We start from the raw sequence: 14,141 nt of genomic DNA, 5'->3' as shown, positions 1-14,141 counted from the left end.
CTCTGTACCTCCAGAGAACGTTTCTTGGTTTTCGGTACCTCATATTGATATTTTATACCCGATATTGAGATTTCTGCATGTTATTCTGTTGTGTTTTGCTCCTTTAAACCTCTTAAAGTGCCCCCGGTGGGGGGGGGGCCCACGTTAACGGACTCCGTGCTTCGTTTTTCACGTCAATCTGTCAGTTTCTTCGGGATTTTCCCTGCGCGAAGAGGTCGGCAGGAATCTGAGCGCTTCACTTTCTCCCTCCGGACGACGAGACGGCAGGAGAGGCGACGTCAAACAAAGAGCGGAAAAGAAAGACGTGGAGATGGAGAGTAATGGGGGGAGGGGGTGGGGTGGGGTGGAAGGGGGGAGAGAAGGGGGGGCTCCTTTTGTGCGTTAAGTTTTGGAAATTTGATTGGAGGTTCCGGTTCAGGCTGGTGGCGTCGAAGGAGGAAGTCCAGGCTGGACAGGTGAGGTCAGTCCCTGGTGAGGTTGGTTGTGTGTGAATGATTGTTTACAGAAAAAGATGGCTGCCGAAGCGCTGTACATGTACATGGTGAGTGTGTGTGTGCGTTCCTTTTTCTTTTTTTCTTTTTTTTTTGTTGAAAAGTGACGCTCTGGGAGGCGGCGGGGTAACGAGGGTGCACAGGGATGGACGCTCGTGTGGTTCTGCTGCCAGGGGGGGGGAGGGGGGATAAGGGGGGGGAGGGGGAGGGGGGGCCCGGACCTCACCGGCCTTTGCTGTAGCCGGGGAAGAACTGGTCCAGGAGCAGCTGCAGCGTCTTGTTCTGGCTCATGGCGTAGTCGCGGCCCAGGTCGTGGCGGCAGGCGGGGCAGGTGTAGACCTGCGCCCGGAACGACCGCTGCAGGCACGTCTGGGGGGGGGGGGGGGGGGAGGGGGGGAGAGCAAAGAGGGGGAACGGGTGTGTTTGGAAAGCAAGGCAAGGTGGACAGAGCCGCGCAAAAAAACACCAATACGAGCTCACAAGGCAGCAGCGGACACAGAGACGGAGGTGTGGTTAGGCTGCCGGGCCACGCGGGGGCGCTGTGGCTTGGCTTTGTCGTGAAAGCACAATTAATTAACCACATTAAATAAAATAAATGAGAATAGAATACAATAAAATAGAATTCAAATTAAAATTAACATTTATTAAAATAAATTAAATTAAATTAAATTAAATTAAATTAAATTCAACTCAACTCAACTCAACTCAACTCAACTCAACTCAACTCAACTAAATTAAATTAAATTAAATTAAATTAAATTAAATTAAATTAAATTAAATTAAATTAAATTAAATTAAATTAAATTAAATTAAATTAAATTAAATTAAATCAAATCAAATCAAATCAAATCAAATCAAATCAAATTAAAGTGAGCAGCGTCGTACCTTACAGACGTTGTGAGAGCAGACGGTGGTGATTGGCTGGAAGGCCAGCTCCTGGCAGCACACACACATGAAGATCTGCTCCATCTTACGCAGGAAGTTCTTCAACACACACACACACACACACACACACACACACACACACACACACACACACACACACACACACACACACACACACACACACACACACACACACACACAAGGAAGTCAAGAGCAGGAATATATAAAACACACCTCGATACAAACAAGATATAGTGTGATATAGTGTGATACAATGTAACACAGTGAGCTACAGTGTAACACAGTAAGATACATTGTAACACAGTGAGATACAGTGTAACACAGTGTGATACAGTGTAACACAGTGTGATACATTGTAACACAGTGTAACACAGTAAGATACAGTGTAACACAGTGTGATACATTGTAACACAGTGAGATACAGTGTAACACAGTGTGATACATTGTAACACAGTGTAACACAGTGTGATACATTGTAACACAGTGAGATACAGTGAGACAGTGTGATGCAGTGTCTGGGTACCGGTCCCTCCTTCAGGTTTTCCATGGCTTCATCCCAGAGTTTCTTGTTGGCCGTATCTTCCTGGATCAGCTGCTGCTGCTGCTCCGACAGCTGGAAGCCCTCCTCCACCTTCGCCCGCTTGGAGGGCGGCTCCGCCTCCGGCGCCACATCTGTGGAGAAAACACACACTGGTCACACACCTCGTTCGTTCGTCTCTCTCTCTCCCTCCTCTGGCTCCTGGCTGGAGAATCACCCACCGCTCTCCTTGCTGGTCGTCTGCTCCTCCGTGTTCTCCGGCTCCTCCTCCTCCATGGCGGCTTCCAGGAACTCCTCTTCCTCCTCCTCCTCCTCGTCTTCCTCCTTCTCCTTCATCTTGCGCTGCCTCCGGGGTCGCCCCCTGCCGGGGTAGTGCTTCCCCCGACCGCCGCGGCCCGGCCGGGCGACCGCCTCCTTCTTTGTCTTGTTCGCCATCGCAGCCAAATAACCTGGAGGGTACTGAGGACACACACCGCAGGGGGTCGCACCTTAATCTGTGTGTGTGTGTGTGTGTGTGTGTGTGTGTGTGTGTGTGTGTGTGGTAGCTGTCAACAATCGTAAGGTTCTGTCTGAAAAAAAAACACTCTGATCCACATAACAAATAAATAAAAAATAAAGTAAATTAAAAAAAAGCATATATGAAAAAAATGCTCTCTAAATTAGTATTTATTAAATAATAGAATAAGTAAATAAATACCACTGGAAAAATCTTCCAAAAATAATGTCCAAACTAAAAAAAGAAATAAAATAAATGCAGAAACAAACAAAAAAGAATTCAATGACAAATTTGGGAATATATAGAAATAGATATCATTTAAAAAAAATAAATGCAAAAGCAAATAAATATGAAAATTGGTAAATAACAGTTTAGAAAACAAATAAATGACCTGGCGATCAAAATCAAAATAAATTAAACAAAAGAATAAGAAGAAAAAGAAAGAAAAAAGTGCAGAAAACAAACTGATCCATAATAAATGTGGGAATAAATATAAAAAAAAACAGAAAAAAATTAATTAACAAAAAAACAAACGTGACAATGAACACATATAAGCATAAACAATAAAAATAGAAATAAATTAAACTGGAAAAACGAAGCATGAATGAATGAATGGACCCCCCCACTACCCCTCCCCCACCTGCACAGCCAGGCCCAGCTTCTGGATCCGCTCCAGGCCTTCCGGCGTCCAGGGCGCCGGCTCCATGTCGTCCCTCCTCAGCAGGTACCTCCACACCAGGTAGCCACACTTCCCGATCTCCGGCCAGTACTTCACCACCTGCCGGGGCACAAAAAACGAGGGCCTGTGACGTCACATTACCACGCCCCCTCGCCTAGCGCATGTGAGCGACCAAAACAAACCGGCATGGCGGAAGAAACTCCGCCTCCGACCGGCTGTCGGGCTCCGCCGCCCCGCGGCAAAGGTGTGGGGCGACTTTAGAAGCGTCCAGGTGGAGTTATTAGCAATATTTCCACGACGGAGCCGCCGTATCACACCAGTTTTGATGCCTGGAGGCGTCCCGTTGTCACTCGCGACGCCGGAGAACAGAGGTCGGTAAGTGACGCCAACGTTTGCTTAAAATTAATTTACTTTCAATTGTGCAACGTGAGCTTGAGCTCTGCGGACCTCGGTGGTGCTCGTTAACTGTTTGTGTTTGGTTATTGTTGGTAGCTCGTGGCTAAATAGCTTTGTTTAGCTAACGTTAGCTGGAACTAGCATATAATGCTGGCATGAATGGTAACCGGTGGCTAACTTACAGCTAACAGAACACTGCTATCTCGCCACACGCACCACTTAAGTGTGGAGCTGCGAGCTAACTGTGTTTGGTTACTGTTATTAGCTCGTGGCTAAATAGCTTTGTTTAGCTAACGTTAGCTGGAACTAGCGTATAATACTGCCGTCAAGTGAGCCCCGCACTCAATTTTAACTTGCGCTTTTATTAGCGCATTTACGGTAACAAAACAAAACAAAACACCACAAGCCGATGTACGGCCGCAACGCTGGAAGGAAATCCTTCAAAATAAAAGCCCTGAAAGCAACGACAGACAGACATAGTCTGTTTTCAAAATGCAATAAAACCGAATCCTTCATAGGTTTACACCCAATTTCACTTCAGTGCAAAACTAGACATACTCCTTGGTTACTACAAGAAATATGAAAGAATATTACTGTAGACATTTGGAGTAAAGTACTGTTAAACTTGAATCTGTTGATTGAAAATGATGGTCTCTAAAATTCCATCAAGTGAGCCTGCACTCAATTTTAACTGCGCTTTTATTTGCGCCTTTACGGTAAAAAAAAAAACAGAAGCCAGACTACAGCCACAACCTGGAAGGAAATCCTTCAAAATAAAAGCCCTGAAAGCAACGACAGACAGAAAGACAGCTAGTCTGTTTACAATTTGTTATGAAACACAAGTATTCATAGGTTTACACCCAATTTCACTTCAGTGCATCCGAGGCATGCTCCTTTGTTACTACAAGAAATATTAAAGTAAAGTACTGTTGAACTCGGATCTGTTGATCGAAAATGATAAAATGTCTCTCGCCCGTTTTCAAATTGCAATATTATCAGAATCCTTCATAGGTTTACACCCAATTTCACTTCAGTGCAAAACTAGACATACTCCTTTGTTACTACAAGAAATATGAAAGAATATTACTGTAGAAATTTGGAGTAAAGTACTTTTAAACTTGAATCTGTTGATTGAAAATTATGGTTTCTAAAATTGAGTGCGGGCTCACTCAATTTTGTCCTCCTACCCCTCTGTTTAAAGTGTGCGTCTGTAAACGCTCCGTTTAGAGGGGTGAATAGCCCTCCGCCTCACCCCTCAAGACTCCTTTCAGAGGGGTGAGGGCTAAGCCGAAGGGCTGAGGGGGAGAATTGAGACGCGGCCCAAACCTTGTAGATGCCGTCGTAGCGGTTCCCCTCCTCGGGAGCGTATTTGCTGATGCGGCGACCTTTGGAGCTGCGGACGACCCGGACCGGCTTCCCGGCCCTCCAGTTCCTCGACTCGGCGCCGTCCTTGTCGTTCAGCGGCGCGTCGCAGTTTAACGCCAGAGCCCTGAGGGGGGGGAAAACGGCCCGACGTTCATTCTTTTCCTAGATTCTGATTTTAAAAATCTGTTTTTTTTTTAATCATTTGTTTTGTGTTAATCTGAATTATATGGCTTGTGTGCAAATGTTACCTTTATAATTGATATTAATTAAATAAAGCAGACGTAGGAAAAGAATCGTGGAAACAAACAAGTGAAGAAACACTAAGAATAGATAGACGTAAAATATGGAAGTTAATTTGAAAATGGATCTATTTTTACTCGTGTTGCTGTGATTTTTTAACAGATTTTGACAAATATCTTCAATATAATCTGCAAATATCTGCTATACAACAACTGTAGTTTCTTTTTAATGGTATCTTCTGCCTTCAGCTGGAGTTTATGGCTTTATTCAACATTACCTTTTAAATTTGAATCATTTCATTCTGGTTATTTTAAGTTTTAGCAGTTAAGATGTGTCAAAGCACTTTGTGTATCAAAAAATATCATTATATTGTTAAAGGAGTGAACAGTTCTCAGCATAAAGTGACAAAATGGGGATTATTAACTGATCAATTATTAAAATCTAATTATATCAACAATGCATCTTGAAAAAAAATTGGATTATTAAAAAGTTGATATTTATTTCAGTCACTTCTTCACTCAGAAAAGAAAAAGTCTGAGTTTATCAAATATTATTATATTCTGAGATACTGCATTTTAAATTTGTCTTCAATTATAGGCTAAATTTATATGTAATTAAATTAACTTTGAGTGTGATAAAATAAAAATTGAATTAAGTGCTTTTGTTCCGTGGGAAAGGTTTTTGAGTTGAACTTGAAACAAAATTAAGAAAAAATTTGTTTGTATCCCTTGATTGAAGATAAAAAAAACATTATCCAAGTGAATATATATATATATATATAAAATTAGAAAAACAAAAATTGACTTCATACATATATATATAATTAGAAAATCTATTATATATATATATATAATATATATATATATTATATATATATATTATATATTTTCTAAATATATTTATGAAGTGTGTATGTGGTATATATTTATATAGCTGTATTATGTAATTATAAGGATATCTGTGTACAAACTAAAGAATAGGTGGGAAATATAAAATGTTTTGTACTTTTTCTAACACTGCAGTGTTTTGTTACGTATTGACTCTGGTTATATTTACGTTTGTATGTACAAATAGTAATAAAAAAAAAAAGTATACATGTTCAAATTTAAATAAAATAATTCATTCATAATCTGCAGAAAAGACTTTGAATTGAGACAAATTAAAGTAATTTAAGCTCCTTCACTTCCAAACATGAAGTGGAGAGTCGTGACCTGTAGGGGTCGGAGGTCAGGGGTCAGGGGTCAGGGGCGGAGGTCAGATGTCGGAGGTGAGGAGTCGGAGGTCAGGGGTCGGGGGTTAGAGGTTGAAGGTCAGGAGTCGGAGGTTAGAGGTCAGGAGTCGGAGGTTAGAGGTCAGGAGTCGGAGGTTAGAGGTCAGGGGTTGGAGGTCAGGAGTCGGAGGTCAGGAGTTGGAGGTTAGAGGTTGGTGGTCAGATGTCGGAGGTGAGGAGTCCGAGGTCAGGGGTTAGAGGTTCAAGGTCAGGAGTCAGAGGTCAGGAGTTGGAGGTTAGAGGTCAGGAGTCGGAGGTTAGAGGTCAGGGGTTGGAGGTCAGGAGTCGGAGGTCAGGGGTCGGAGGTCGTACCTGTTCATGTGTGTGAGCGTCTGGTCGAAGGAGTGCTCCCCGATCCGCTTGTTCCCCGAGAGGTCGCGACCCCCGCTGCCGGTGTAGGTGAACTCGTCCCCCCGGTCCACCTCGTCCTCGAAGCCGCCCGCCAGCACCAGCGAGTACGAGCCGTCGTTGCTGCGGCCGTGGATTCCCCCCACGTGAGGCCGGTGGACGCCCGCCTCGCTCACCTGCCGACAGACGCACTTCCTCATTCCCTCCGCCTCCACCCCCACCTCCACCCCCACCCCTCCCCCGACCAAGGCCTCACCTGCACTCTGAACTTCCAGGTGGTGCCGACCGGAACGCCGGGAATCGGCCCGTAGTGGTTGGAAGGAACTATCGTGCATTCTTTAGTGCGCCCCACACAGGCCATACCCTGCAATTACACCACGCAAGATATATACATCAAACACATTACACCAACGGGTCGCTGTAGAATCAATAGCTGATGTAGAATTAAGACAGAATCAATAAACGGATATAAAATCAATACATATATCGCTATAGAATAATTAGACATTGAAACAATAGATGAATGTATATAGAATCAATTCGTAAAGAATAGATAGGTATAGAATTAATAGACATAGAAACAATAATGTGTGAATATATAGAATCAATATATAAAGAATAGATCGGTATAGAATAGGTAGAGAATTAATAGACATGTATAGATACTGAATCAAAAGACATAGAAACAATAGATGTATGTATATAGAATCAATTCATAAGGAATAGATAGGTATAGAATCAAAAGACATAGAAACAATAGATGTATGTATATAGACTCAATTCAAAAGGAATAGATAGGTATAGAATCAAAAGACATAGAAACAATAGATGTATGTATATAGAATCAATTCATAAGGAATAGATAGGTATAGAATCAAAAGACATAGAAACAATAGATGTATGTATATAGAATCAATTCATAAAGAATAGATCGGTATAGAACTGATAGACATATATAGCTACTGAATCAAAAGACATAGAAACAATAGATATATAGATATAGAACCAATACATATAGAATTGCATATAGATTCAATAAATAGATTGCTATAGATAATCGTTGAGCGACGGATATAAAATTAATCCATATATAGCTATAGAATCAAAAGACAGAAATGATAGATATATAGATATAGAATCAATTGATAAAGACTAGATAGGTATAGAATAGGTAGAGAATTAATAGACATAGAAACAATAGATGTGTAAATATATAGAATCAATATATAAAGAATAGATCGGTATAGAACTGATAGACATATATAGCTACTGAATCAAAAACATAGAAACAATAGATATATAGATATAGAACCAATAGATATAGAATTGCATATAGATTCAATAAATAGATTGCTATAGATAATCGTTGAGCGACGGATATAAAATTAATCCATATATAGATATAGAATCAAAAGACAGAAATGATAGATATATAAATATAGAATCAATTCATATAATTTAATAGATAAAAAATGATATAGAATAAACGGATAGACACAATCAATACGTATCTAACAGATGCATATAGATTCAATCTTTACATATAGATTTATTAGATCATATAGAATCAGTAGACGTGTAGAAATATAGAGATAGATATAAAATATTCTCATCCAGCCAAAACTCATAAGATAGAATGAAGCTGAAAAACAATAAAAAACAAAAAAATGTAAGATACTTTGGAAGTAGAGAGAAGAGGAACGATCCTTGGTGGAAATATTACAAGTAAACAAGCCAATAAATTACCAACTTGTGGTTTAAAACGGGAGAAATATTTGTAACCGAGGACCAGCTGAGGTTACGAAATGTTGATATTTGTGAGTCACGACGCTCGACGTGCCCAAACACACAAACTGAGCTGTTTCCAATTAGCTCCTCCGAGAAAAGGAGGGTTTTCGTCGCCGTCGTCGTTGTTGTTGTTGTTTTTCCACTGGCGGTTCCAGGAAAGTCCTGCTCAGCGGCACCGTTCAGGGTTCTGGATGTGGAACCGATGTCCAGCAGAACGCTTACGTCGGCGCTTTAAAAAAAAAAAAAAAAAAAAAAAACGCCCAACGCGACTTTCCGGCTCGTGCCCTTTTAAAGCGCTGTGAAATCGGGTTGCCGGGCGGGTTACCGGGCGGGTTGCCGGGTTCTTGTCGGTTCCGTTCTGGTTATACGAAAAGGTCGGCGGCGGCGCATTCTCAAGGACTCATGCTAAGCTAATGCTAACCGGCGGTCGGTACTTTAGACGACGGCGTCTTCAAGTGAAAATGCAAACGTTTCGCTCCGTTTTTGGGTTTTTCAATTCACACGACAATGAAGGTCACTGAAAACGATACTTTAAAAAAATAAACAAACGCTTTGACTCCGTCTCCATGGAAACGGAGGAAAACCGAACTCTTGTGGAACACGGCTGTCGTACCGCAGCAACTCGCTCTGCACATGCTCAGTAGAGCCAATCGGAACGTTTCCTCAGTGATGTCATGACTTCTAGTCCATGTTCTTCTGGACTTGGTACTTTTATTTTGACAGTCACCATAAAAACAATCCAACTTGGTAGTTTTATTTTGACAGTCACTGTAATAACAGTCCAACTTTGTACTTTTACTTTGACAGTCACCATAATAGCAATTCAACTTGGTACTTTTATTTTGACAGTCACCATAATAGCAAAACAACTTGGTACTTTTATTTTGACAGCCACCATAATAGCAATTCAACTTGGTACTTTTATTTTGACAGTCACCATAATAGCAATTCAACTCGGTACTTTTATTTTGACAGTCACCATAATAGCAATTCAACTTGGTACTTTTATTTTGACAGTCACCATAATAGCGATCCAACTCGGTACTTTTATTTTGACAGTCACCATAATAGCAATCCAACTTGGTATTTTTATTTCGCCAGTCACCATACTAACAATCCAACTTGGTAGTTTTATTTTGACAGCCACCATAATAGCAGTTCAACTTGATACTTTTATTTTGACAGTCACCATAATAGCGATCCAACTCGGTACTTTTATTTTGACAGTCACCATAATAGCAATACAACTTGGTACTTTTATTTTGACAGTCACCATAATAGCAATTCAACTTGGTACTTTTATTTTGACAGTCACCATAATAGCAATCCAACTTGGTATATTTATTTTGACAGTCACCATAATAGCAATTCAACTTGGTACTTTTATTTTGACAGTCACCATAATAGCGATCCAACTCGGTATTTTTATTTTGACAGTCACCATAATAGCAATCCAACTTGGTATTTTTATTTCGACAGTCACCATACTAACAATCCAACTTGGTAGTTTTATTTTGACAGCCACCATAATAGCAGTTCAACTTGATACTTTTATTTTGACAGTCACCATAATAGCGATCCAACTCGGTACTTTTATTTTGACAGTCACCATAATAGCAATCCAACTTGGTATTTTTATTTCGACAGTCACCATACTAACAATCCAACTTGGTAGTTTTATTTTGACAGCCACCATAATAGCAGTTCAACTTGATACTTTTATTTTGACAGTCACCATAATAGCGATCCAACTCGGTACTTTTATTTTGACAGTCACCATAATAGCAATACAACTTGGTACTTTTATTTTGACAGTCACCATAATAGCGATCCAACTCGGTACTTTTATTTTGACAGTCACCATAATAGCGATCCAACTCGGTACTTTTATTTTGACAGTCACCATAATAGCAATCCAACTTGGTATATTTATTTCGACAGTCACCATACTAACAATCCAACTTGGTAGTTTTATTTTGACAGTCACCATAATAACAATCCAACTCGGTACTTTTATTTTGACAGCCACCGTACTCTTTTTACTATTTACTTGGTGTTCTGACTGGACCGGATCAGTTTGATTTCTGGAGGAGAAGAAGAGCGATGAATGATCAAACCGTGTGTGTGTGTGTGTGTGTGTGTGTGTGTGTGTGTGTGTGTGTGTGTGTGTGTGTGTGTGTGTGTGTGTGTGTCACCTTCCCCCAGTCCCTCTGGCTCTCGGTCGTCGCCGAGGGCATCTTGGCCTTCTTCTTGCTGGCTTTCAGCTTCTCGCCGGCCTTCACCACCTCGCTGGTGTCGTTCTTGCAGGTGGGACAATACCTGGGGGGGCCGACAGGAAGTCAGCTGCTCGTACGTCACAATAAAAAAAAAAACCCAGAACGCACACTGACAACCACGTTCCACCACAAACCAGATCACTGAATTATGCTGCTGGAGAAGCAGTTTCACCAAAAGCTAAAAGGACGTTATAAAAATAATCTTTTAATTTAAATATAGTCTCAGTGTGCTGAGTCGACGTTAATTCCCTGGTTTTCCCTCAATAAACATCCGTCACAAGCTTCAGTCTTCAGTAGAAAAACAATGCGATTAATCGCGATTAATTAGTAAAAAAAATTTTTATCGATTGACGGCACTAAAATTTTTGGACCAAATATGATAATATTCTGAGAGACTGTATTTTAAATTTGTCTTCAATTATAGGCTAAATTTATATGGAATTAAATTAACTTTGAGTGTAATAAAATAAAAATTGAATTAAGCGCTTTTGTTCCGAGTCAAAGGTTTTTGAGTTGAACTTGAAACAAAATGAAGAAAAAGTTTGTTTGCATCCCTTGATTGAAGATTAAAAAAAAATTATCCAGCTGAAAAAAAAAAAAATAATATATATATATATATATATACATATACAAGGATATGTATGAAGTAATTTTTTGTTTTTCTAATTATATATATATATATATATATATATATATATATGAAGTGTATATGTGGTATATATTTATATAGCTGTATTATGTAATTATAAGGATATCTGTGTGCGAACTAATTATATATATATATATATATATATATATATATTTATGAAGTGTATATGTGGTATATATTTATATAGCTGTATTATGTAATTATAAGGATATCTGTGTACGAACTAAAGATTATATTTATATATATATTTATATATATATATATATATATATAAATAAGGATATCTGTGTACAAACTAAAGATTAGGTGTCTGTGTCTCATTGTGCTGAGTCGACATTAATTCCCTGGTTTTCCCTCAACAAACATCCGTTACAAGCTTCAGCCTTCAGGAGAAAAACAATGCGATTAATCGCGATTAATTACTTAATTTTTTTTAATCGATCGACTAAATTTTGGAGCCTCATGTTTGACACTCCGGCTTTAAAATGTATCATTAAAATGAGAAAATAAAAATAAAAAAACAACTGATCAGATCGACTCTATTCGAAAATATATAATAAAAAAAAAAAAAAAAAAAATCCCCGCCGGCGTCTCACCAGTCCTCGTCCTCGGGGATGGTGGCGAGCGGCGGGTTGAGGCAGTAGATGTGGAACGCCATGTTGCACTCGTCACACAGCAGCTGCATGTGCGCGTCCTGCTTGCCGCCGCAGACGCAGCAGGAGCAGAAGCGGCACTCGGCGTCGGGGTCGGCCTTGCAGTGTTTGCACTCGGGGCCGCTCTTCCCTGCAGCACAACACACATTCACACACTTATAACAGTGTTTCTCAACCTTTTCTGAGCCGAGACACACTTTTTTCTTTGGAAAACTCTGGAGGCACACCACCACCTCCACCCGGAAATGTTAAAATGGTCAACTCTGTAGCCTCTATTAACAATATAAAGTCTTTCTCATCAAAGACATCAAAGTCATTGTCATCAAAGACATCAAAGTCATTGTCATCAAAGATATCAAAGTCATTGTCATCAAAGACATCAAAGTCATTCTCATCAAAGTTTCATCAACAGGAATCCAGTAAATCCAGAAAGCAAGGACTTTTTTTTAATAGTGACTCCGTCAGTGTGAAACCTGGACCTGATGGATGAAGAGCTGAGATACTGGTTCACATTCTTCCTTTTCAAAAACTTCTCCATCACTGTCACTGACACAGTACTTTGATACAAGATGGTAGCAGGAGGTGGAGATGAACCACACTGACGTCTGTCACTTTACATTTCACCGGCAAAGTTCTGTGCTGCCCTCTAGTGGCGAAGAGTATTTATACACGATTACTCTGCAACACACTGTCGGCTGTGAGAGCAAATGGTTTTTTTAGAAAAAAAATGTGAAATTGGATCATTTCCCACGGCTCACCTGACGAGATCTGGAGGAAACACCAGTGTGCCGCGGCAGTAAAAGTTCCTCCTTTCACGTTCCATAAAAAACGTTCTCTCCGCTCTATATTTATGATTCCCTCCATCTCGACGCGTCAACAAGACTTTGAACGGCTTGTATGTAAAAACTGGTGACGTCACAGTGAAAGTGAGTCTTCCGTTCGTTGGTTCAAGCGTATGGATGCTCAGCAAAGACGGTAGTACCGCTGGTGACCTGTGGGGGCGGTGTTGTGCAGACCAGTTAAAGCAAACGGACCTCTTGGAATGTTTTTCAAATTAAGAGCAAAGCGTTAGTTTTATTCTATTTGTAGTTTTTTTTTATGTTTGTAGTTTTTAATCTGTTTTTATTTTTAATTTTATGGTTTTATACTTATTTAGTGTTGGACTGTTTAGTTTAGTTTTTATGTGCAGTCTCATGTGCAGCACTTTGGAAAGGCTTTGTTGTTAAAATGTGCTATACAAATAAAGTGGATTGGATTATGGGAGGCACTGAAAACAACTTTTCGAAAATTGACTTCCAAGGTGGAACTTTTTTGAAAAACGCTCCAACATCGTCGCAAACAAAACCTCCTGCGCGAATCTAAAAAAAAAACAAATCACAGCGCCCACTAGCGGCCCGACAAGAAACCTCAATTTTCAGCATTTCGGGCAAAGTTTTCAAAACTTTTCCGAAATGAAAAACGGTGATTTTTCACTTGAAGCGTTGTTCCAAGCAAACGGGGACTTGAATCACCGGGACAAAGAAGCAATAGATTAAGAATAAGCTTAAAATTGACCTTCTATGTTGAACAACCCTGAGCTGCACTGCCCTCTGCTGGACGGACGGGTGAACAACAACAACAACAACAACAACAACCTGATGGCGGCGCCGAGGAAAAACATTTCTCACGTTTGAACGGTCCGTCGGCGGCGGAGAGCGGTCGGACCCCCGGCGCCTCAGCTGGTAGACCTCGTCCAGGAAGTGAACCTTACAGTCAGCGATCACGTCTTCAGGACCCCTGCTGGGAGGAGGAGGAGGAGGAGGAGGAGGAGGAGGAGGAGGAGGAGGAGGAGGAGGAGGAGGAGGAGGAGGAGGAGGAGGAGGAGGAGGAGGAGGAGGAGGAGGAGGAGGAGGAGGAGGAGGGAGAGGGAGAGGGAGAGGAGGAAGAGGAAGAGGGGGAGGAGGAGGGGGAGAGGAGGGGGAGGGAGAGAGGAGGAAGAGGAGGAAGAGGAGGGGGAGGAAGAGGAGGAGGGGGGGGAAGAGGGGGGAGAGGGAGGAGGAAGAGGAG

At 40.9% G+C, this 14,141-nt stretch overlaps 1 protein-coding gene across 1 annotated transcript in view; it reads right to left on the bottom strand.

The window, feature by feature from the left end:
* Nucleotides 1–593: 593 nt before the first annotated feature.
* The window catches only part of uhrf2 (ubiquitin like with PHD and ring finger domains 2), a 32,276-nt gene continuing 18,728 nt past the window's right edge, over nt 594–14,141 (bottom strand). The window contains 12 exon segments of the mRNA XM_080509850.1: nt 594–860; nt 1,377–1,475; nt 1,921–2,069; nt 2,157–2,394; nt 3,072–3,209; nt 4,833–4,995; nt 6,694–6,905; nt 6,986–7,093; nt 10,713–10,836; nt 12,039–12,225; nt 13,763–13,804; nt 13,807–13,871. Coding sequence (XP_080365976.1) covers nt 714–860; nt 1,377–1,475; nt 1,921–2,069; nt 2,157–2,394; nt 3,072–3,209; nt 4,833–4,995; nt 6,694–6,905; nt 6,986–7,093; nt 10,713–10,836; nt 12,039–12,225; nt 13,763–13,804; nt 13,807–13,871 — 1,672 coding nt within the window. The 3' untranslated portion in view covers nt 594–713.

Source organism: Blennius ocellaris, assembly GCF_963422515.1.
Source record: "Blennius ocellaris genome assembly, chromosome: 15".
In the NCBI taxonomy this organism is placed as follows: Eukaryota; Metazoa; Chordata; class Actinopteri; order Blenniiformes; family Blenniidae; genus Blennius; species Blennius ocellaris.
The sequence above is the reverse complement of the archived record's forward strand: the minus strand, read 5'-3'. Positions and strand labels throughout refer to the sequence as shown.